The following is a 25,514-nucleotide window of genomic DNA, read 5'->3' as shown; positions in this document are numbered from 1 at the left end:
TCCATCTCTGTTTGTCTATTTATTTCCTGGATTAGCAGTTGCTCTTTGTGGATCACCGCATATAGAACGACGTCTGTTTCCCTGCGTCCTTCGGGTCCCGCTGCACATAACGACTACGCTATTCTTGAGCTGGCGAAAAGTGCATTTCGCAGCTGTGGGCCATGACTGAGAGCATCTCAGTGCCTCCACACGCCCCTTCCTTTGGGATAGCTGTTAAAGCAACATGGAAAAAAAAAAAAAAAAAGAAACAGAGAAGAAAAAAAGCTTAAAGGAAAAGCGACGCTTGAGCGCACGGCGTACCGAGGCGGCTTGTGTGTGTGTGTGTGTGTGTGAGCCCACGCGAAGAAAAGCCAGCATCACCTGCCCCCGTATCTGTCTCACGGGTCAAAATCCTTCGAAGATTCGTTCCCACGGCTTTTCCTCTCCCCGCCCGTTGTGCGTCCTCCTCTCTCACCGCCCTTTCTGAAGCCCGCTGTCTCGGCCTTCCCATTTTCACTCCGCAACGTTGAAGGCGCACCCCAGCCCCCTTGCCATCTCTCGTCGTGGTCTCGAGACTCTTGAGTTTCTCTCGCGGCCCATTGGGGTGCGGGTCACGTGGTTTCTGTGACTGTAGCATGTGCTCTCGTTTCTCGTTGTTGCCATGTTTTACTTTGTTTTTATTTTGTCTCGCTGCCAGTGCATTTACTTGCAACGTACGAGCGTAAGGCCATTGAGCGTACCATCTGCTTCGTATAGTTCTCCGCTGCGGCTCAGTTTGATGTCGTTTCTCCTTAAAAGTCTATCCGTTAACAAGAGGTGCGCCTTTTTCGAGCCCCGGTCGTCCTTGGTTGTGATAGCCGAAATGCTTTTTTTTTTTTTTTTTTTTTCTCTCGTTTGCCTCGCTTTGGTTAGTCGTCCGAGAGCAGTAAGGTTCGTCGGATATGGTTGCAGCCGTTTGTGTAAATACGAATTTATGTGAGAGCGCGACGAAGTCGTACAACCTTCAACTGTTCAAAAACGATACGACCGTTGTGCCTTGTGGTACGGGCCGACGATGGTCATATTCTTTGTTTATCCGAGATCGGAGCGGCACCGTTTGAGTTGCAGGTGACCACATCAGCTGGTACGCTGCATCTGCGACTTCATTGCGACCTCGTTGCTTTTCTCGCTTTATAAATTTATGTCATCTGTCTCGAATCATTTCTAGGTCGTGTGTACTCGCAGTTAACGTCATTTCCAAGAAATTGACGAAACTGGGGGCGTTTGGAATGTGGTCGTTTATTTTTAACCTCCCGAAATGTTACTGTTCTACCAGAGAGCACAGTGTCACCTACAGTACCTACGCATACCGGGTGGTCTTTATGATCGTCCTTAGCTCCATCGACACGCAGCTCAGAATATTTGCGGTGCACGCTATCGACCGACACTGCTCGCGATGATGGCCAACAAACTGCTCGCGGTACACAACGTCTTGTCTGTTTTCTTTCGCGTACGTGTTGCTTGCGGTGCTGGGTTAATAAGTTAAACTAAACCAAAGGTGTTGCGATCCTTAATGCCGGAGAACGCGTGGCCGCGTCTGACTCAGCGTTTTCTCAAATTCTTGCGCGCATCTCTCGTGACGTCATCAGCGAGCCAGCGCCGGTGGCCAATTGCGTTTACACTATAGCCCGACCGCAGCCGGCTCTGTTGTCTTGTCGGGCTGGAATTTACTGTAATTAAGAGAGACGGGACGGTGCAGAGGCCAATTATTCTCTCATGTCCACCACCACCACTCTCTTTTCGCTACATTAGCCGCACTGCTGGCGTATAGACAGGGATTCTAAGAATGTGAGAAAGCTGCTTCAAATGTTCACTGTTTGCCCGCGCCTTCGTTCATCATCCAGGGTATCCTGTTTTCCGTTGAGAGATGACTAGGCTTCCGTGTACAACCACTTCGGGAGGCGAAGCTCAAGGTTTTGCGTTGGTGTAAATTTGGTGCATTGATCGCCCGCAGGGCGTGCGTTGGCTCGCTCGACCCCGCTTAGCAATACGAATGTAAACGTGAACCACGGGTCGGCGTACAACGACGTGAGTTGCATATCGAAGCTCTCGCTTCGACTTCGTGTACTACGGACTACGCGAGGCACAAACGCGCCAGTCTCGAGCTCGTCGAAGGAGTCGTTTGGCACTGCCGTCAGCGTTATCATCTGCCCGTGGGCTGGTGACCTTGGCGAAGTCCCAACAAGGGAAGCGCAACAGTGGGCTGTCGAGTTGTCGAGTTTCAGCTTGGTCGGTCGCCCTGAGCAGTGAAACGGCATTCAAGAGAGAGAGAGAGAGAGAGACGGCCAAACGCCCAGGGACCCCGAGTCTCAGTGTTCTTGGTACGCCGCAGGATACGTTGGTGCCCTGCGTATTGGTGGCGCTGTTCCGCTCTCAATTTTTCCAGGATAATTTATTTTGCGTCTGCGTTTCTTCGTGTTATCCCATTTGCGCTTATATTGTTCAATTATGATTTCTTCCTGACGCTTGGCGATCATGGGTGCACCCGTGATACTGAGATTCGATCTGCTGTGGCCGTTCTTGTCCCCTTCTCGTGGTATAGATCAGGTATCGAAACATGCACGCAGTCTAGAAACATACGTCGTTGGGTAAATTGGCTCATAATTTTTTTTTTTGGGGGGGAGGGGGAATATATATTAAACTGGGGTGTAGGGGATGAGGGGGTGGCGAGTGATGAGTCGGCATTCCTTCGGTCGAGGACGAGTTTCCTGGACAATCGAGTGTCCTGCACATCGTGTCGTATGCAATCGTATCGAAGTGTCCTGTTTCTCTCTTTTTTATGGTATTCTTTTTAAAGTATTATTGCGTGTTATCGCTAGTTTCACGTAGCACGTTCACAATCCCGTTTCTTCGCCTGCTATTGAACATGTCGCAGCAGCAGCAGCGCTCCTCGTCGTCTGTTGTCAATTACTCATCCAGATCGCGTTGCCGAAATTTCTACGTTTGCAAGAGCCCCCTCCCCCCCCCCCTTTTTTTTTTTTTTTTTCTCCGGCGGACGGACCCCCATTCTCGGCCAACGCCACCCAGGACTGTCTCAGCGGGCTTACTCATAAACAAGGGCGCGTCGAGGCGATCATAACCGCAGCCCCCCTCCAGTCCGCCTTCTCCTTTTCCCTACCTGCGGCTGCTGCTGCAGTGGCAGCAGGCTCCTTCCTGTAGCGACCTTAGCGGCGGTCCTGCCTCGCTCATTTTTAATGGGCGCGCCGGCATGTGGCAGCGGCATCGGGGAAAGGCGGGATGGAAGTAGGGGCAGCACGCAGCGCGGCCCGTCCTGTCTGCTGCCCAAGAAGAGAGAGAAAAAGAGGGGAGTGAAGGAAAATAATAACAATAAAGGAAGAACACGCCGTTTCGCCCGCGGCGCCCGGAGCAGGGAAAACACCTCCGTGCGGTCTGCCGGGCTTGTCGCGTGACGTCAAAATGACGTCACAGGGAGTGCACCCCGCCGTCTGGGACATGGGGGGGGGGGGGGGGGTTAAAGAAGAAAGAATTGGAGGTCGCGAAACAAGGCATGGGGTAAGATAGAGAGAGTGTGTGTGTGTGTGGCGGGCGGCGGGACAGATATGGGATGGGCCGAGCGTGTCAGCTTGTGTTGCGTTATGCTCGCGCAGCAGGTGCAGCGAGCTCACTCTAGGAGAGAGTTTGCGCCTCGCAGTTGAAGCGGCAAATGCTTCCTCAGCATAGGTGACCGAGCTCGCGTAGCTACTATTCCTTTCTAATTTGAAGTAGAGATGCGGCGTCAGATGTCCGGACACGCTAAGAAAGCAAATGTCTATTGTGCGTATGCGTGCTGCAGTGTACGCAAGTGTCTGCGCATCTTTACGTGAAAGCAGTCGCAAGCTGCACATCGCGTTTATTGCTTACTACACCGCCCCCCTCCCTCGCCCCCATCTGCAAGCTCAATAAACAAATAAAGAAATAGTAATAGGTAGAAGAAGAAGAAGAGGGGAAAATCCAAAGCAATCCGGTGATGCTTTTCTAGAGGTTCTAGAGCGGCAGGAAGCTTGTGAGGCCGAACACGCTTCCTCCTGTGCAGGCATGTTTGTGTTCTGTGCTGCCTGACCCTACAGCATTGTTTGCGTCGCCTTGGCTCACTGCCATGCGTGCCCTCTCGCTTCATGCTCCGTGCCTTGAAGCGTCCTCTTCGGAAACGCTGTCCTAACTCTCTCTCGGCAGCGCTCAAATCGTAGCAAAAGAAGTTATTGGAACAGTTTGATCTGTGCTGAGGTTCATGCGCAAAATCTTTTGAAAGCACCGCTACTAAGTTCTCCCGTTCCGTCTCGACTTGCGGCCGGTCCTTCGGCATTTGCTCGAATCCTCCACTGTGCCTCCTGGTTCTTTACACTTGGGCTTCGAGGTGGACTGCTCGATCGAATGTCCAAGTCCCCTCAGTGCGCTGTCCCTGCAGCGCGTCAGCGCCTATATTGGGGCGCGATCTCGCACACCCACAATGCGAGCAGCCGAGAGCGCGGACCTCGTGAGGAGGACGGAAGAGGCCCAGGCGCGAAGACCTGCCGGTTCCCGGAATTTCTGATCGATATTCCTCTCGCAAAATGTGCGCCCATGGCCGGAGAACTGCGCGGAGAGGAGGAATAACTTGACCTTCTCTCCACTCGGCTCCTGACCTTCCGGCTCGGAACTTTTAGTCTCTCCCGCCGCCAGCCAAGTATCTTCCTTGTGTCGAGCGCTGTGCGAACATTTTCGGGGACCTCATTTCCGCTTCCGTTTCTTACGCCACATGCTCGCCATCTTGCCGTTCTTTCTTAAGTCTTTTTTTTTTTTTTTCGTTTTTACTTAACCCCGGTGAACGGACTGGACGGGAAACTCTCCCGAGGAGCCGCGGACTCCTTGGGAAGGAAACGTCGATTTGCCAGCGTTGGGGGATCACTTGCCCGTTCTCTTCTCGGTGCCTCCCAATTTTTCGACGCGTCAGTGTTTCGGTTCGCCCGTCTTCCCCATTGATTTTCTTTAACGCAAGGGTCGTTTTCTGGGTCCGGCTGTGTCATTCTCCTGGGCTTAATGGCTGCAGCGTGACGTGTTGTGCATGTACAGTTGCGTACAAACTACTGCTGCTAGCAGCGTGCCAGACTTTATAAATGTTGTGAAACTACCTTTTGACACCTAGCCGCGTGTGAAAGCCACTCACTGTCTCTACTTTTTTACACCTATAGACGTATGACGGGTGTATTAGCTGTACGAAAGACGCGTTGCTCCAAGGCCCCCCCTTCTTTTTTTTTTATTGTCTTTTCCTTCGTGAGCGTAACGCGGATCACCGGGGAGATTTCAAAGCGGCATTATTCGTCGCACTTGTGTCACAGGCGTCGTACTTTCCTTGTCGGTTATTACGCAAACGATATTGGGCGCATACCACAGCTATGTCGTCTCTAAACAAGACAACCAAGTATGTATTCCATACCTCAGTCATGCTTTGGTATATTTTTCTAAGAGCAGCCAAGCAGCATGCTTACGCAATAAATTTAGGAAGCTCGCAATGCATATATATCTTAGATTTTAGTACCTTAAAGAAACCACTTTTCATTCCTTTCTTCGCGCGGCGCTCGAGCGCTCTAGACGGACATGTCTGTCTGGACAAGTCTGCGTTGCGTTGCTCCAGCGGGTGTGAGCATTGATTATTGCGTAATTTGCGGCATAGAGTTAATGTTTCGACGGCCGCTACACTGGCAATAAATGATGACGTTCTGAAATACCGCGCGGATGCTGCGGAACCAGGGCCGGTATTTTATAGCGATGCCTTTAAAGTAATAATGCCTTTTCGCGCTTATCGCGCTTTGTCAGTGGTCGGAGCGACGGTCCGCTCGCGTTATCAACGGGATCCGCCGGCCGTGAGCGGTGGATGATAAGACTAGAGTAGAATAAGTCATAATGCCTCGCTACAAAATCGCGGCCCAGGTCGCTCTTATGCATCATTAGCGCCGTGCAGTCACTGAGTTGCGTTGCACTCTCCTTGCATGGAGGCGCCGGCCAACATTCGTGACCACGCTTTGCGTGTACACAAGGTCATCTACACGAAGGTGAACCGTTCAACGCTATAGCATTAAAATCACTTATCAAAAGGTCATGAAACAACTGATACTTTTCCGGGCTGCGATGGTTGAAGACTACACTTTTGTGGTGTCGGAGTCAGCACCATCTGCGCGTCGGTCGTGCCACGGTGACCCACCCGAACAAGTTCGTGCCTGTTATAATCGAGTTCGCATTGGCGCCGCTTTACATGTATTTGATGTGCGGGAAATGCGACTGTCGCGTTTATATAAACGCGGCTACAACGGGCTGCGAGCTCGTACGCTGCCGAATGGCAGCTTCCATCGGCCGCTCTTCTGTCTGTCTATTGAAATAGACGAAAATAAAATGATTAAGTGTGCGCAATGCTTTAGCATATCCTTACTACCCCTGACGCTACTTGCGCATTAGCTGGCGCACGCACCAGGCAAGGTCTGCAACGCATGTAACGAATTATATGGGTTTAATGGGTTACCTAACATAACCTCCCGCCTCTCATACCTGTATGAAAACAGCTCGAATAGCGCATTGGTGATGAGTTTTCCGCCTTGTGACGCCGAGGGCAGGAAGGTATCGGAAAAGGTTCGGGTATCCGATGTGCTCTTAAAACAAAAATAAAGGCAATGCAAACCGGCTAAAAAGCGTTCAAAAATGACATTGCCGATGTTGCTTTTAGTTATCAGTGGTGCTACGTGAACGTCAGGTGTTCATTGGCACTTAGTATTCACTACCGCCCGATGGTTGCCTCCAGACTCTTTAGTTGCGCTCGGCATTTACTACGAAGATGGAGCGCGCTTGTGCTACTACATGCAGCGCGGCACCCGGCCGTGCTAGGCCGAGCATGTCGAACGCGCACCCGCCTCAGCGTAGAGCCTGAACACGTGCACAAACAGGAGAGCCAACGAGAGATCGCTGCGCAGCCGAGCCGAACGGCTCGCCCTAAAGCAACGATGGAATGGTGGCGCCACCTAGGCACACATTTACAAAGCGTTGCGGGGGCCGCGTTCTGTGCCCGCGGGCTCGAGCGGCCGTTTTATTTTTCCCCGTTAGCGAGATTTCCTCGTACCGCTCATTCCGTATCCGATCGATTGGCGAGTATCGCGGTAGTATGCGAGGATGTCCGTTCCGAAGCACTCGTGCAGCGCGACATTGAAGTATGCGGCCTTTTTAAAATTTTTATTTTATTTTACTGTTTGATCCTGTTTGGCCGAGTGTGGAGTTTGTTACGGTGAGTCATTACAGCACGGAGTAAGTGTTTGTTTTTTCTCCGCAGGAGCGCTATGAGAAGATGATGCATCAGATGCACGAAAGGCGTCGGGGCACACCAGATGAAAATAAAAATATGCAACAGGTGAGCGTTTACTCATGTACATTTGCACGCGTTGGATGTGAGCACGTAGTTTGCACGACTTTCTCTCACAGGGATCTGCATGAGCGAGCATGATCGCTTACTAAAAACTACTTGAGCCCAGCATGAAGCAGTCTGATTGCTTTGACGCAACGTGCGCGATATCGAGCTTCGTGGTAACAAGCGGTAGCGAGCGCCGTTTCTGCTCCATATCTAGGATAGAGCGCGAAACCACGCCGAGAGAGATCCATAGGTGTCCTGCGGGTTAGTGTTGCGCGCCGCGCGGCATCGCGAATGCGTCCTTCGCCGATATGACGTTCTTCTAGCGCGAAATCATGTGTATTGCTAAAGAGCGCGAGGATTTCCTTTGCTCAATTATTTTTGAGGGAGAATACACTAAAGAGCAAAAATGCGTCGTGAGGCGCAGCAGCAGCTCTTTCCCTATCGGCGTGGTTGCTAGGGTAACGGGCGCTTTTCCGATTGTTCCCGCCTTCATCCTCTCGTACGTCCTCCTCCTCCGCCCGCGTTACAACGGCCACCATTTTCAATATTTTCGATCCGTGCGGCTGATGGCGTCTTCCTCGTGTCGCCTGCTGCGTCGACCAGCGTCGGCCAAGCTCGTCGCTGCGCGCCCGTGCGGGCCGGCTTCCGCAATGTCGTCGCGCCGATTGTTGCGAGGTGGCACGTGAGTGAAGCGCGGGCCGTCCTCGCCCCCCTCGCGAGGCCTCCCGCGAATTCCGGTCGGCCGCCGCTGCCGCCGCGCATGGGAGACCGTCGTCGGCCATCATCGCTCGCTCCGTCGGCAGGCCAAGGGTTGAACGCGGCAAGCCTTGTTGCTACCTTTTGAGAGTCTTATGCGAACGAACCGCGCATCCGCGTTGCCCTTGCCGGGTGGGCCTCGGAGCGCGCGTCGTCGCTGCAGCGTTCTCCAGCAACGTGCTGCCGCCGCCTGCAGGTAGCGAGCGCCATTTGCGGAAGCGGGGTTGCCGGAAAAGACGGAATGGCGTCGTCCCCCGGCGGCAGAAATAATCTCAACGGGAGGACGCTGAACGGCTCCACGACGCCGTACCTCCCGCAGGGAGTGCCGGAACACCTCGGGCACCCAGGGGTGAGTCTTTGAGCTGCCAGGGCTTTCTGGATGGCGTACGACCGAGCGCTGCCGCCGCGTGGGGCGCCAACATATGGGAGTGGCTGTTTGGGGTCAAGCGCGTCCTTCGAGTGGGGCCCTCGCCCTCCTTACGCTTTTTAACAACTCTCCTCCCTTGGTGGGTTTCTGTTGCACGCACTGTGCCTGTAGCGGGAAGTGGAGCCGTAACTTAAAAATTGTTTTCGCCGAAGGCTGTTTAGGTTGCGGCTTTACATGAGGCATTCTCGGTGCGCAGTGTTCGTGTTATAATTTTTACCCCCAGCTTTCCGCTTATGCTTGCGTTTGACCATGTTGATCGTTTGCAAATTTAAGCCATTGCTGTCGCTGGTTAACCCACTGCTGTTTACATTCCCGATGTGCGGCACTTCGCGCGTCACGGCTGGCATGGAGCTAACCACGCTTAATTAACCGTTTATCTTAATTGTACTAGTGTTTTACTTCTTTAGCGCTAACTTTACAATGGAACCTTTGTTGTACTGAAGTTGTGCATTGTCTCTTGACGGCAGCCGTGTTATGCAACTGAAGGTGTACTCAACGCAGCATTTTGCGCTGCGGCTCGAACTGTTGATTCCTGTGTCAGTAACGTAATGTTCTCGGCTATACCATGCTAGAGACCATGTGAAAGCAGGGAAGCGGGACACATCGGGCGCGTACCCACGCTGAACTGACCCAGCAGGGCACACTCGACTCCCGCTTTCTTTGCTCTCCCACCGGAAACGCAATATACCGAAGCATACGTTATTACGTTGTATGGAATCGTTAGAGATAGAAAAAAAAATACTAATAAATACTACGAACTGAGTGCACATTCACGTCGCCGTCTCTGTAAAACTTTTTCGTCGCGCACAATGCAAGCAGGTGCAGTGGTTCGCACGTTTGTGTTGGCACTCCCAACGAACGTGCCTGCTTTTGCGTCTCGGCTTGTTATTGCGCTCTTCGACAATTGTGTTGTCAAGTGCCGTGTGGAAAATGCAGCTAGGACGAAGCTTAGCGCTTCGTTTAATACCTCACTGCGGTTTATGAGAATCGCATCATACTTGCACGGTAGTGAGGAGGGCTGGCGTGGCCAGCATCATCATCCCCGTACAGCACGAGTCAACGTGTCACGCCAAATATTACAGCAAATTATGAAGCGGACTCTTGCACTTACGTCTGATTTTTCTTTCAATAGTTTAAAGGGTTTAGACTTTACTTAATGCAAGAAAAAAAAAAGTTATGGCAGTACACCTTTGATGGATACTAAAAAGAAACACGAAATCAGTTAGACTGATAAAGTAGTCTTTCAAAATTCTATTTCCGTTAGTACTGCGAGGAAAGGTTGATTACTAAACGAGAAAATGAAGGTTGGTGTTCTAGTTTTTAAATTTCACGCCAAAACCCCAGCTCTAGTACATCAGCGTGATGTCATGGATTTCAAAGCATCTTTTTTTTTATATTCTGGCTGGATTTGCAATGTAAATGAACCTGAAATTGGCTGAGTTTAGTTTCTGGTTCTTTTCAAATGCAGTGTAGTCAGTCTTTACCAATAAAAAATTAACTAGGCCCAAGAAGACACTGTCAAAATGTGTGACATCACGCCAAGCTGGTGCGGCAGCGTCACCACTAGCTTTTCATTTTTGCCTCATTTCTGGCTTGTCAATGTCAAGTCTCATCTTATGGTTACAGTGACCCTTTTTACTCATACAGCTCAAATTAGTTTTTTATTTAGTGTCATGTTAACCCTCATCAATAGGTTGTAGCACATGTGCGTGGTTTGAAGTTCGTCATGCAGGAGTGGAAGTGCCTTGTTGTTTATTTGTGGCTGTATTCAACAAGGAATCCCTTGGAAGCATTTAAATTTCTATGCAAAAGTTGAGCACACTTCCGTTTTACATGTAAATGCATGTGCACAGGACCCTGTGTTACCCAGTGGACCCTGTGGAGTGGTGCCAAATTACACCAAAGAACAAGTCTGCAACATGTAGTTGGTGAAACATGATTTGTTGATCACTGTTGCTTATGTGTAGGAAGGGGGGGGGGGGGGGGGGAGCGGCTATGAGTAGTGACTAAATGAATATGAAAGGGAAACTGCATTGCTGCTATTTCTGTTATGGCGATACTTTCAGATCGGTTCACTATGTTAGTTGTACATAATCGCTTAAAGACAAAAATAAGATCATTTGCATTGCTTCCGCCCACATTTATGTATTTGTGGTACACTTACTTGATGTCAGTCAGTCTGAGATATCAAGTCTTGTGGGAAAAAAAAAGGGGGAGGGGGGGGGGGGGGTTCTCTGCAGAATTACTAACATACTGCTGTTGCTGAATTATACTGCTGCTTTATTACTCAGAAGTTCAGTTTGGCAAACTTGGAAAGGAAATCTTGCTTGAGTGTCAATTATGTGAAGTAGTTAGTTACATATGCTTAAGCAATAGCACATTTCAATTCTAGGTTTGCTTAAATGGCATGCTTATGCATTTAGCATTGAATCGGTATCCCTTCATGGCATGAGTAGGGTGGCAGGTTGTTAAGGAAATGCTGATTACTTTTTCATGAGGAATGGAGAGCTGGCAACCGAATTGTTGATTTGCCTATCTTTGGGCTACTTTCCAACACCTCTAAAAGCATGTACACAGTTTATTCCTTAACATAGCTACAGATTCCGTGAATGTATAATGGTATGGTTAGATCCTTATGCTTTTTTTTACCCCTGAGTGAAAAGTAATGCTTGGAGATAATGGCTGCAAAGTGGGTGTCATGGTTGGATGAAAATGCCACGACCAAGCAATTGCAAAGTACAGCTGCACCGGAAAAAGATTAGCACAAGTGACCGATCACCCGATCAAATAAATTGAGGCACGCGCCGCTATTGTTCCCTAGCACGCCGAAAACGAGAGTGCCAGGCAACTCCTTTGAAACATGAATCATGTGGCACTTTAGGTACCAGTGTGCACGACAACAAGAGCGCCGCGTACCGCAATTTCCCTGCTCCGGTCATCGGCCACTTGTGCTAATCTTCTTCCGTTGCCGCTGTACAACACAGTAGTTGCAGGCTCCCTCTCCTTGTCAAATATATAATGTACTTAGTTGCTTTTAGTGGGTTTTTTATGTTTGTTTACTTCATTATATTTGTGTGCCACAGGAAATCATATTAACTTTGTGGAAATAGTTTTGATGCAGTGTCACAAAAGGATTGCTGGATTGCTAAGAAATCAAGAACACTAATCCTTGAATTCTTGAGTTTCCGCTGACTGATCAGCCCACTGAAGAGCAATGCATTGGACAGAGGACATACATTTTGTGCCCTTTTGTGCTAATTAAAAAAATATATATTTATTTGTGCTGTTGCGAATATATTATTTTTACTATATTAGCATTATAGTTGTGACTTAGCCTTGCTGTAAACCCCAATTTCTGCTCGCAGATTCAATTACTGATAACATTTTGCACACATTCAGTCCACAATCTGACAGCATGACATTGTAAGGCAAGTTATACACTCTGAGCTCAGTGAAGAGTATTGCACTCGGGCATATAGAGTTATCTTGCCATAATATAGCACTACCGAGGTTTTCAGTGTATTGTTTTCCTACAACTAAAACAATTGGCAGGTCTATTTTCAGGCACTAATAGACCATCAAAGCTTCTGTAATATAAACTGTTTACATACACAACTTATACTGACTGTATACTTTACACTGGCCCAAAGTGACCATGACAGGGTGCAGTGTTGATTGAAGGGTGGTTTTTATTGGTTGGAGGTAGCTAACTTGTGTGCAGGCAACTGATCAGGTGCTCTGCTACCATGTTACTGAGAACATTGTCGAAAATGGGGCGTGCAGTTGACCACCAGCACAGATCGTCCAAAACCAACAGCAGCACATTGACTTCAGACATTTCAATTCAGTATGATCTATAGTGACCATTAAATGACTATGACGTTGCAAGCATTATTAACTGTGTTTGAAAATTGCATCCATTAAAAAGTTTTATTTTTCTGCAACTGATTGAAGGATTCTTGTAGTTTATTGCTCTCTATTAACATATAAAGTTTTGTATGTGGTCAATGGCAGTAGAGTGGCAACTATAGTTGATGAATGGAGTTCTTTAAATGCAATACCAAAAGACGACTTAGGGGAATAAAGAAAGTGGTGCTCTCTAAATTGTGTTCAAGAACTGGTACAATAAATATTTGGGAACAAAACCTGTCTTGACAGGCACTATCGCTGAGCAGAGGGCAACAAGTGACCTGGCCTCAGCTGTAGTTTTAAGATCAGTAACAAAATATATTGAAGGACTCTGACGAAATGTATCATACAATAATTGCCTGGCTGTTACATTGCAAATTGCTAACTGTGTCATGTGTGCTCATGAATGTCCTTCAGGTAAAAAACGCCACAGCTGGCCTAGGAAGCCTGAAGTGCGAAAATGTCATGGAAGACTGCAGTGTATTGTGTGAAATGTTGAGACATGAAGAGATGCTTGTGATATTATGTGCGGGTAACTTGTAAAGGGCCTTTAAAAAAATGTTCAGGGTGTTTCCATAAATTGTACATTTATGGCTTGCTCCTTTTGTCATCTTAGGTTAGCTGAAACCCACTTTCCCATTTTGTCCCGTATTGCTAATGACATACTTTTTGAATAAGTGGTGAAGCTATTAGAGAAGCATTCGTTGGGATATGGCCAGAGATTGTGGTTCGATGTGTGGCAATCCTTCCCATAGACCTTTTTCTTTTTTTATTCTTTGGATGCCTTTCATGCAAGCTTAAATAATTATAACCAGGGGTGGGCGAATATTTGAAGTTTCAAATAAGAATCGAATATTGAACACTTGACTATTCGTATTTAAAAAATTCAGTATTTTCTAATAATCGAAACTAACCAAATATTTTGCAACAATCCACTGGTAAAGTCTTTAAACAAGGCATCGCAAATTATTATAAGTGAAACGACAAACGTTTTTGAAGCAATGCAAGAACAAGATAGGTAATTACAGATTTGTTTTCAGTTTCGCGGTGAAAGTCTACATGATGACCTGTGATTTTTGCTTGTAGTCTGTCAGTAGGTGTTTTTGGTAGTCTAGTCATGCAGCAGTTTTATCTTTTATGCTACAACCAGTGTTTTCCTTGCAACTGCCCCTTTTAGCTGTGCCTATGGCACACAAGTACTTCAGCAGCATTTTCTTTTTTTCCCCACAACTTCCAATTGTTTTTCGCCAACCATTTATTTAGTGTTTTTGGAAAGCTAGTCATACAGCAGCCATTCATTCTTGGAAAGCCTGTTTGCAACCAGACTAAGGTTGTTGGGAGGCTATTGTGCGCTTTTTTATTTTACAAGTAGTGATCTTGTGTTTAAAACTGATCCCTTGTCCCAGTAGTTGGCACTAGTCGGTAGAGGCATAATATTCCGGTTGTAAATATATGTGCTTCAATAGACTATTTGATACTTCTAATTAGTATTCGATTTGTGCTAGAAAAAGTTGATATTCGCTCACCTCTAATTATGACGTATACACACATTGAAAAAAAGCTGCCTCATGTTTACATTAGCAAAGTCTTAACATGAAGGTTTGCTCTGTGCCACCTGTTTGTCGCATATCATTTAATTGCTTGTGGTATAAGCGAGCTATTTCAAGGGAAGATAGCTTGCTTAGCTCTGCATAGTTATGTAACACACTGTCAAAAGTGGTTAGAACTCTGTAGACCTGCTTGTGCTTGTAAAGAGGAAAAAGAAAACTCAGCAATTTTCATTAGAAAAATGCATGATTACTTGATTAAGCTTGAAATGAAACTGTTTTATTCTAAAGCAAGCAAAAAAAGTAAAGGATGTTTGAATAATAAAATTTTATAATTGAATTGATCATGAACATCAGAAAATTGGGACTTTGTATGTTGAATCTAGTGCTGAATATTCTTCTGTTTCTGAAAGAATTGAAGAAAAGAGTGGTAAAGAAAAAAAATTCGGAAATTAAATTGGGAAGCCTAATTTCTAAATGAGCAAGAACTGAAGGTCATCAGAGATAATTGTTGGTCAGCTTATAAAAGCCATTTGAAGCTGTTGGTGAACTTTATGCATATCATCTTTTTTTTTTTTTTTTTTGTGGTAAGCACGAAAGATTCAATATATTTAGGTGACCATAGTTGACTATTCAAAGAAATTGAGTATTGAAAGTACTTTGATTTGGAAATCATTGAAGAGAGTGATATAGTTTGGGAGAAAAACACATTGCTTTGAAGGATGCTGTCAAGTACTTTAATTTATAGCCCTGAGTGCTACCTGTGGCAAGTCTGTGAAGCTCATGTGGTGTCAGAAGACTCATTTATTGTCTGCAAAACTTTGGGAAGACCTTGCTGTATATTGGTTTGCGTTTTGCCATTGTTAAAGCCGTAGTCATTGCATCAAAGAATGACTTTACGACTCTGTTGCTAATTGTAGCAGCTGGGCAGCCTTAAAAATTGACTTGTTGCGTCAATTTTGCTTGAAACTTCACTCATATTATAACTACATGGTCAAAAGTGACTCTGGGGGTTGAATTGCAAAATTCCAGCTGTGCCAATGTTTGTAACGCTGTCCACTTTCATCGCACTATAATCACCTTTAAATGCAGAATTGATGCAAATTAACTTCAGCTGGATGTGATGATTTCTTAAGAAAAGAAATTTCATAATATAATCACATGTTGTAGCTGAAAGAATAAAAATGTCTGGCTCCATCTCTTAGGAATTGCTAAAATCATATGATTAATTTCTCTGATCCTTTTAGATTGTACCAGTTTTGAATATAAATCACTTGCTTTATGAATGTGCATAGAGACTACATGAACTTAAGTAAAGAAACAAGTCTGTGTTAAGATTTGGCTTTGTAGTTGGTACCCCTAGTGTCTGAGTCAAAGCATATACTCGTCTATGGACAAGGTCCAAGGCTCTATTGAAATATTCATTCATGACAATCAATCTGTGCATCATATCTTTCTGTGTACTGGTGTCATACTTCACTAAATCTGGCTGCCAAATAAAAGTGCTAAGCAAGTCTTAAAGGTAGTGACATTTTTGTAAACTCACAATTTTGAGATATAATGTGACATTCATGCTTCATTTTATGTATCCGATATTAGTAGAACAGGTGTTCACCAATAGAATTTTTTCTTGCCAAGGTTCCACTTAATACCAGCTAAGAGAAACTTAACAGATAAAAAATTATGGAACATGAACTTCTAGAACTAATTATTTAACCCTATCAGTGTCTTTCTTTTTTTTTATTTTCAGGTATTGTAAATTGAACAGAATGGTATTCTTGGCTATTCAGGAGGGAAAAATGACATGGATAATGGCAAATGCATTCTTAGTATAGTCCTCACTAGAGAGTAGAGAATTTACAGCTTTGTCAGTAACATAGTGGGACAGAAATGCAGAAATGTACCAGTACATCAATGAATCACTGACAGGGTTAATGCCATACACTGGAGTCAGTTTAAATGTGTATGATGTTGCATCTGTTTACATAGAAGGCAAAGTGCTCATTGAATACCCTTATAAAAATGCACTATGTATTACAATGTTTACAATATTTTACAATATTTGAAATGCAATTTATTCCCTAAAACTAAGATGACCAAACATCCCAATTTAGGGGGCACACTCCCCACTTTTATCACCGTGGTTCCACTGTCCCATGGCGTATGTGCGAGACGGTGTTGTATCCTGCTTTGGCACCTCTGGACTTTAAGTTGTCACAAAATGTTTGCCCTGTGGTACTGAACCAGCACTTCACTTTCTCGGGTGTGGTGGTGCCACCTTCAAGAGCACTCGAGAGGCAGGCGGCAAAATGAAACACTACTGAAACTGGGCAAGCAGCACCCAAGATCCTATAACGGTTCAGAAAGCGAACTATCCACTCTCCTTGCATAATTGGTGTGAATGCCGCTTTTGCTGATGAAAGCGTGATTCTAATCAATCTCGTGAGGGCAAACGAACGGTTCACTTTCTGAGCCGTTATGAGATCTTACCCTTCCTAGAACACACGACCGCTTACGGTTAGTATGTGTCCTCGATCCAGCTACAATGGACCTCTCAATGGCTTGGCTAATCTCAATGGGTTGGCTAATGCGCTTTCGTCAAGCCAAGGCACACTGAGCACTACGTGTCTTAATGCCATCTTGCTGTGGTGTTTGAAGCACGATAAATAATGCCTAAACATGGGAGTACACGTTTACTGAATAACTTGGAAAACATTTTCTGCTCACATAAACAAAACTTGCTTCAATCACTGACCAAGGGGGGTCGCACTGGAATGTGTGCACCTTTCTGGCATTGCAGCGCAGCCGTGCTCTGACCTACCTCCCCCCTTTGCCAGTGTTGGAGGAATCTGGTCAGATTACCGAAAACGAATATTCAGAACTAATTAGTGGACTAATTGCACTTCAAAAAAGATTCAGAGTTACTCGGGATGACTATGGAAAATAACTATTAATAGTTTTATATTTTTAGTTTTGAGATGAATCTTCCTAATAGTTTAATATTTTTATACGGACGATTTGTCTCAATAGATTTTATTAATAAAAATAAAACAGCGTTACTCAGCGCCGTATGACATGGGCACGGAAAGATCAAAATTCCGGGGGAGGCCTGGCCCCTAGGGCCCCATCCCTGGCTACGGGCCTGCAGTGGTGTCATTTGTCTATGATATGTACCACTGGTGTTTAAAGCTTGGTTCAAGTTGCATGTGACGCCTGGGAAAGTGCTTCATAACACCCATACTCTTGGTGAGGGGGGGGGGGGAGAGAAAAGGGCACTAAATTTACTGTCACTATTTCTTTCTTGCAACATTTTGCTAAAAAAATTTTCGAAATCTCTGCTAGAACCCAATACATATTGCGAGTGCATTAAAACTCCGCTGGAAAATCTTTCATTGAAAATACAATAAAAGCATATTTTTGCCACCAGAGCAGCTATTAATGCAGTAAATTTATTGGAAAATCTAATATGACAATATTGAAAGCAGTTTCTGTACCAACATTACTATTGCTTATTGAAAACCATTGAAAATGCACAATGTATTAAACATGTTGAAAGAGTTGTTTCTAGGCACAGAGACACCTCATTGTGTTGCTAGAACATTCAAATCGTTCGTACGAGAGCTCCCTGTGTCCTGCCATAATCCCCTCTGGTCTAGCGTAGCCAACCATCCCAAGTTTAGAGGGACAGTCCCGACTTGACCCAGTCGGGACGGCCCAAGCTCCCCCCCTAATTTTTTCCTACTGGCTAACAATAAATACACCAGATTTCCTTTTTATAATGCCTGACAGCTCCGTTTGCACATCTTTTTCGTGTTCTGTTGAATTGTCTTGTACATAAAGGTGGTTTAGTTTCTTTCGTGGTTCTAGTTTTGTTGTAGGCACTAACTGTTCACAGTACCTCTATCCGTATTGGTAGCTGTGTTAGTGAGGCAACTATACTGGACTTCTTGTGTTGTCGTCACACGGTAGGAACAAAAAAAAAATTGTTTGACATTGTTGCACGTACAGACTGGCGGCTCGTGGCACAGACAGGGTTGATCGCCACCTGCCCACCTCCCCCCCTCCCCTCTCTTTACTCTCCCGTCCCGACTTTGTCCACTCAGAAAGTTGCCAACCCTACTCTGGTCTGTTCTGAAGCCCTGCCGAGCCTCTGCTCAAAAGCACTAAAGACAGTGGCAGTGCATACTCTTTACATCAACACACATTCCTCCAGGGAGCATGCAGGATGTGTTCTTGTGCCAAATTGGAAAGGTCCATATCATGATGCCCATATTAAAGCGAAGCTTTCTTTGCCCACTCCCCCAATCTGGCCTACTCTCCCTCCTCCCACCTGGCAGCACCAGCACTTGTCAATTTAGATAACCAGATGGTTAGCAAGTGGCAAGGGCCAGTGTGAATTTATTGACAATTCTAGGAACTGGAGCGTTGATTTAGATATTGGTTGTTACCTAATGAAAGATTCTCACAGCCTTTTCTTTTACTGCTACAACAGTTGCTGTACTAAAGTATTCGTACGGGACGTAAATCTAAAAGCTAGGTCATGCTACATAATAAGAGAAGCTACTTGCTATGACATCATAAATGATATTCAACTCGCCTGTAATGTGTTAGATGTTTGCATTGATAGAATGTTTGCATTGATAGCATCTCTTCCTGTGTGAACGCTGCAGAATAATCTGAAATAGTGCACAGTATGATTATAACACTGTCATATTGCTTTAGAACTATGCTAGTTCCTCTCCTAATTTACTGCTGCTGACATGACTGAACTGAAGGCTGAGTGCAAAAATTCTTGATTAGGCTGCACAGTTTGGATCAGAGTACTGTGGTTTATATTTATTTAGAGGAATGAAATACAGTTGGCTCCACTTAAACGGAACTCGAAGGTACAGAAAAAGTAGTGTTTATCAGACGTTTTGTTTATGCGAAGGCCGCAGAAATCGGGAAAAATCGTTTTAGTTCAAAGGTGTCGACTGTTTTAATTTCATTGTGCTGAAAAAATTGAGTCATTGTACTCTTCTTCCAGGAGCACAGCCTCTTTGGTACAAGGCATTTGTTCATGCGCTCTCGCTTTTTGACTCTTGCCATCAACATATGCACAAAGGACCGCGAAAAATAGGCAATGGGAACGCCACAGAGCAGCCGCTAATGCCATGACAGTGCAACTGGCTGATAGATAGGACTTTCTTGACTATTTGGCATCACCATTTGACATGTTTGTTGACCTACTCCTGTTTTATATGAAGTATGACAGCCGATGAGGTAGACGCACTTTCGGTATGAGTTCCATTTAACCGGAGTTCATAAAAAGATGTGTTCCATTTAAACGAAGTTTGTTATCATAGTTCCTATGGGTGGCCAGCCAAAGTTGGTACCCTCGTTCCGTTTATTCGACATTCCCGTGTAGGCGAGTTTTGTTTATCTGGAGTTCCACTGTAATGCCTAGTTAAACATATGCAGTGCTTTTGCTTAAACCACTGAAAAAGCGTATGGTAGAAATATAATTTGATAATGTCACAAAAGGTAATGGCCGGAGATCTCTTTGGCCTTTATTTGTGCACCATGCTTGCTGTGATGTGAATATTTCTCTGAATGAATAGTTAATCATCTGCAGAGGCATTTATATGAATTTGTGTTGCTGCTTAGAGGCCAGGTCAATTGAAGTGAAATTTTGAACCACATAAAAAGCCTTGTTTTTGTTAGTGTAATTAAGAGCAGTCTCCGTGCAAAATTTTGTATCTAAAATACAAGTGGATGTGCCCCAAAAAGCTTGCAAAAATCACTGTTTTGATAGTAAAATTCACAAGAAATGCCATCATTGCTAGCTGGAAATGACATAGAATTTAGAATGTTCAGAACCAGCACCGTTCGCCCAGGTGCGATAGTGAGATCAGCACCATGCGCGGTTCTGGTATCTGCATCATGTCTTTTTACCACCCGATGCCCATGTCGTCTGCTAAGGCATTATTCAGAGGAAAGGGGGGCGATTACCGGTCCTTTGACATTGTCATGGTCACTTCAATTGTATATAGTACTCGTTTTATAAGGGTTGAGTTCTGGCGTTGGTACGACATATTTTCTAGTTCTTAATGCAGAAACTTGAGACACGTGTCGTGACTTCTGTCTGTTTTGTCTCAAGTTTCTGCACTAAGAACTAGAAAATATGGCCTTTATGTTGAAGTAGAGCGAACAGTGTTTAGTAAGCTGCACTCTTACTGATGTCTGACCAGAGTCCTGGCTTTTTTTTATTGCAGATCGGTGGCTTTTCTGGCCACAGCGAGTACCAGCTGCCACCCACAGCCAAGAGTGGGACAGCGGGTGGCCCGAATCAGATGTACGAATCTGGTCCTTCATTTGGGACCTTTCCAGCCCAACACCCTCAAGTGGTGGGTGCTTTCAATGGCCATGTGCAGCAGCAGCAGCAACAGCAGCAGCAGCAACAGCAGCAGCAACAGCAGCAACAGCAGCAAGCAGCAACAGCAGCAACAGCAGCAACAGCAGCAACAGCAGCAGCAACAGCAACAGCAGCAGCAGCAGCAGCATGATGGGCGCCTGCCTATGGGCACTGAGGAGGCAGACTTCCCAACGCGTCACCAGATGATGAATAATCGCCTCAAGACTCTGATTCAGACTAGGCAGAGCCAGAAGGAGCAAGGCCCTTTTCAGGGCCTGGAAAGCACACTGGGCCCAGCTGGCAACTTTGTGCATCCGCAGCCAGCGCAGCCAGTACCTGACGAGCCCATGGGTCACCAGCAGTTCACCCGTCAGGCACCTCCGAATGAGGTAGGCCCCTCGCGGAGCTTCCCTCCCTTGGCAAGGAGCAACAGCGGCAGCAGCAACAGTGGCGGCCATTCTAATGGAAATGCTCGGCCACCTTCATCGAGTGAGCTCCCAGCTGAGGCCTGGCACGAGGCGAACCCCTCTATGGGGCAGGCACGTGGCCGGCCAGAGCTGCCTGAGTTTGCCAAGAATGGGTCGTCGTCCCAAGGGAGCAACAACTCCGAAGCTGAGTTCTCCCAGCCTGAGGATCAGAGTCGCGAGAGTGAGTTTGCTGACAGCAGTGCTGAAACAAACAACACATCCCGAGCCCCAAGTGGGCCTGCTGCTCCCACCAATGGCATGATGTCATATGGTAACTTCTATGGGGCACCACAAGAGCCGTCAGAAGCCAAAGTGGAAGCGTGTGACACCAAGAAGACGACACCCGCTACAAGTGCACCAAATGCATCAGAGGCAGACATTCGTGGTGGTGCTCAGTACCACTATACTTCAGCAGCCTCCATTGGCACGACAACGACGGCCAGCACAGCCGCCAGCCACATTAAGCAGCCCTGCAATGGACCAGCCCCACCATCATCACCATTTGCAGAGCGACAGTCACCGCGGGCAGCGTTTCAGGGGGCTCCGCCGTATGTGCCCCACTTAGTGCCGCCCGTGCAGCGTGGAAACGAGAATGACTCCAGCCACCAGCAACAACCGCGCAGTGAGAGTGAGCCTACTACAACGGATGCAGTGCAGCAGCCTTTTTTATCGAATACGACCACATCTATGAGTACATATACAAGTATTATCAGTACATATAACAGCTTCGCCACTTCGTGCGCTCCTTCCTACCTAGCGGAGCAGCCGCCCCACCACCACCACCAGCAGCTGACTGCGGCGGGGGGGTCCAAGTTTGGTGGTGACGGTGCCCAAGATGGGGCGGCTCGGGCGGGAGGGGCGCCCGACGTAGATGCTGGTCGTATTGCTGCTGTGGGCGAATTCCGAGGACTGGAGTTGGGCCTGGCGCCTCTTGGGGGGCCGCCACCCCCTCACTTTGGAGGATTTGCTGAGGGGCCTCTAGGCTATGCAGGCCCCCCTTTCCCTCTGCCCCCCATGGGCCCACCTGGGGCATCTTTCGCCTCCCTTAATCTGCCAGGTGCCGATCCCTGGTGGGAGCGACTTGAGCGACTGCGGAGCAATGCCAAGGCAGAGCCCCCCGCCTGCGACTGCCTGTCGCCTGAAGATGCTCGTGAGTACCCTCGAAGCCCCCAATCCACCCTCCCAGCAGCGCTTTGAGGGCTCCCGAGTGTGCAAGGGGCCGTTTGGCTTGTCATGAACTGTCATGGTTGTTGACAGCATGTCAGTGCTTGTAGCTGATTTACTGGCAGTCAGGTGAGATCTCATACAGACACTGAGGTACTGAAGTGAACAAAGCAGATTGTGACCCAGCAAACTATTCCAAAAAGATCTACAGTTAGCTCTCTTCATGTAGAACATTGAACTGCTGATACTTACTGGCAGTTTCAGGCAACTCTGCTTTCAGTGCCTATATTAAGCTTGCCAAGTTGCTAGCGCCATAGTCTAACTCAAATTATGCAAAACCACTTAGTTTTTCACTTGTTACACTAAATCTTAATCCCATTGCAACAAATTTGAACACTGGCTATCATTGGCAAACCAAACGGCTCCCCTGGCAAGAGTGTATGCTGCTTTCTACTTTGGTGCCACTGGCAATGTCTATGCAAGAACATACATGAACTTCTGTGTCTATTGCTAAAGTGTTCATGGTCCTAATTATGAGCTAAATGCTGTGGTGTTGTTATTAGGTGTGACAGCAAAGGCAACCTTGCCTGGGTGCTGCCCGTAGCACCACAGTGGTGATCTATGCATCATGCTCTCTTGTTTACAAGTTCTGTGTCCTTCTCCTCTGCTGAGCTGTTCTTACCTTTAAGCCAGTTCAGTCTTACTGCACTTGCACCTGTGCATTTTCAGTCTGACGCATGGTAGAGTTCCAACTTTCACATTTTTTATTGAGTACTGACTGGGATGAATATCTTTTATTAATGGGAAATTTTTATTCAATATTGTGGAAATGAACTATTCATCTTTGTAAACTATTCTTTTTTATCTTGTTGTTTCTGGGCTATAATTTGGTAATTTTGTTCTGGTTTTTAGAGCATCGATAGTTGGTGGTATGCAAAACTTCTGCACAATTGAATTTTTTTCCCCTACATGAGTCACTTTCTTTCCCATCATCTATTATTTGTAAATTTAATGTTTTAATGGTTATTGAAAATGATTAAACTAGATCTCAAATCTTCTGCATGCTGAATGAGACTGTGTTGTCGAGAAGCTAAGAATAGCTCTGTTATCTTTGTCCATACACCTGTCATAAGGTCCTTATTTGCTTGAAAGGCAACAAAAAGAGACATGAAATGCATTTCTGAGGTTTCAGTGATGTGAGGATCATTGGATGACTTGCAAAGTAGACAGTGCCACAAGCCAACAGCATTTAATACTCTGCTGTGTTTTCAGTTGAGTTGTTGCTTAGGTTCACATGGCTTCATTGTTTAGAACCATTGTGTCATTGCCTACGAGTTATGGCCCGAGTACTCTGTTGTGAAAATGGAATTTCATTTTATCACTTTGTAATTTGCAAGGCTTTTTACGAAATATTGTGGTGTTCACCTTGCAAGTCTTCCCATTTGCAACCCTTGAGAAAATTGAGACCAAAATGGTGTTTGGGGCCAAGCTACAAAACAACGAGCAGTCCTCTCTTACATTGTTTTGGTGATGTTTGTCCACAAAAGCTTTACCTGGGAGCATACAGCCGGCTTGGGCTCCACAAAGGAGCACACATTACTTTGCACATTGAGGTGGTTCAGTGAATGTCGGATGACGTTTGCCTCTGACAACATGAGTGACAGAAGCTGGAGGCTGCCTAAGCTGATGTCTTAGCGTTTGTTTGAAAGTGCTGTTGCCTGGAGCAGGATGGCTGAATGTTTGAACTACTGTGAATAGGTGAATTGCCTTACTGTTCTGGAGCACTGTCTCAAGCTTTTCATTTTGCTACCAAGTTTCTGAGCCTTTGGCAAAAGGATTGTATGAAATAGGATCACATGAGAACTTGTCACTGGTTGTGTTTTTATGGTTGTCCTCAGTTTATCTCTTCCATGCACTCTGCAAGCACTGGCCTCTTCAAGACTAGGAGGAGTAAATGTTCCCTGTAGGTCAGACTAGAAGTTGCCACTGCAGCAGATTTATTTATAGCATGGCTGTACAGCAAAGAAAATACAAGTGTCACAACAGCAGTGAACCTTATACAGAGACTTATGCATACAGGGGCATCCCACTGGGATGCCCGGGTAACATTCCCTCCCTTGTACACAGATTGTGTCACTCCACTGGCCACCCATTGCAGTGTGGGGCTAGCTGCTGATTGCCACTGAAGGATTATGATGCAAACTTGTGCCAAATGAAGGGTGCAGCTGAGCGACTACTGCTTTATTTTTGTGGAGTTTTAGCTAATCTATTATAGCAGGAGGCTCTTGTCAAGAAGCTGCCCTTCTGTAAGTCCATCTTGTCCCATCATGTTTATGGTTATCTATGCACATGCACAGAAAGTATGGAAGGCAGTCCAGGAGGCCTAACAGGAAGGTGGACTAGCCTTCGTGGGTTTAAGCTTAGCAGCTGATGCTATTTTCGGCGAAGTGTTTTGTGCGCAGGATTTGTCGGGCATTAACTTATTGCGCATTGCTTCTAGCATTTTTCTCTCGAGGGTTTGGGCTGGAAACCTAGTAGGCTAGCTGATGTGAGTGTAGGGAAACTTATGTTCGTCTTGGGTGCTTGAGGCAGCACACGGAAACTGCCTTTACATTTTGTAGTAAATGCTGTCTTCGGCACCACATAATTAGTGAGGCAGTGAAACCAAAGAACATATCATCTGACGCTCAAATGTTGGGAGGGCCTTCATAAACATGTGGTGGCCAGAAATCTGTCTGCTCGCCTCATTTTTTTTTAAAATGCTTTCTGTGCTTTTCGTTGTACATTTGTGTCATTCATTTTTTGTAGTCTGTCGATTGTAGTCTTTCATGCATTGTTTATGCGCATCTTTGTTTTTGTTCTACCTCAGCCTTACTTTCCACCCCTGCTCTTTTGTCCTGATGAGTGGTGTCTGTGTTTATACTACATTGTGCTTTTCCTTTTGGTTTAGCCTTCATTCTTGCAATGTGATTGTTTAAATCTGTGCCGATAGTGTTTTTCTGCACTCAGGGAAGGATCAGCTTGAGATTATTGCATGCACCTGGAACAAAAAGTGCTGCTGGAAATTTTGATGAGCGTATTTCTTGTTTTGTGCTGGCTTCTTGATTGCACATTTGAAAATGCTATGAAGTATGTGGATTGCTTTTGTGCCCCTTACTTAATTGTACAATCTCCCTAGTTATATTTTTTTTGTGTGCAACCTTTCAAGATGCCTAGTTGTTTAAGACGTGTTTGCTTGATCATCGAGTGAACATATGAGATGTACAACATTTATCAATACTCTTCGCTACCATAACACAACTTTTTTTACACTGTGCCATAGATTTTTCTAAATATATAGAAACTCAGGTTTTGAAATGTGTGAGAAATAAATCCCTTTCATTTCAAAATCAAATGCAACAATGTCTGATTTTGCCTGTTTCCCTTGGTGACTCGCATCTGTGAGTTACCGACGAGGTCAGTG

At 46.0% G+C, this 25,514-nt stretch overlaps 1 protein-coding gene across 1 annotated transcript in view; it reads left to right on the top strand.

Moving 5' to 3' along the window:
* LOC119436731 (DNA N6-methyl adenine demethylase-like) overlaps positions 1-25,514 on the top strand; it is a 124,890-nt gene that overhangs the window by 66,370 nt on the left and 33,006 nt on the right. Inside the window, exons 3-6 of the mRNA XM_049659876.1 lie at positions 7,310-7,387; positions 8,340-8,492; positions 20,281-20,433; positions 20,507-22,037. Of these exons, the coding sequence (XP_049515833.1) occupies positions 7,310-7,387; positions 8,340-8,492; positions 20,281-20,433; positions 20,507-22,037 (1,915 nt within the window). The remainder of the gene's footprint in view (positions 1-7,309; positions 7,388-8,339; positions 8,493-20,280; positions 20,434-20,506; positions 22,038-25,514) is intronic.

This window comes from Dermacentor silvarum, chromosome 1 (genome assembly GCF_013339745.2).
Source record: "Dermacentor silvarum isolate Dsil-2018 chromosome 1, BIME_Dsil_1.4, whole genome shotgun sequence".
Lineage (NCBI taxonomy): Eukaryota > Metazoa > Arthropoda > Arachnida > Ixodida > Ixodidae > Dermacentor > Dermacentor silvarum.
The sequence above is the reverse complement of the archived record's forward strand: the minus strand, read 5'-3'. Positions and strand labels throughout refer to the sequence as shown.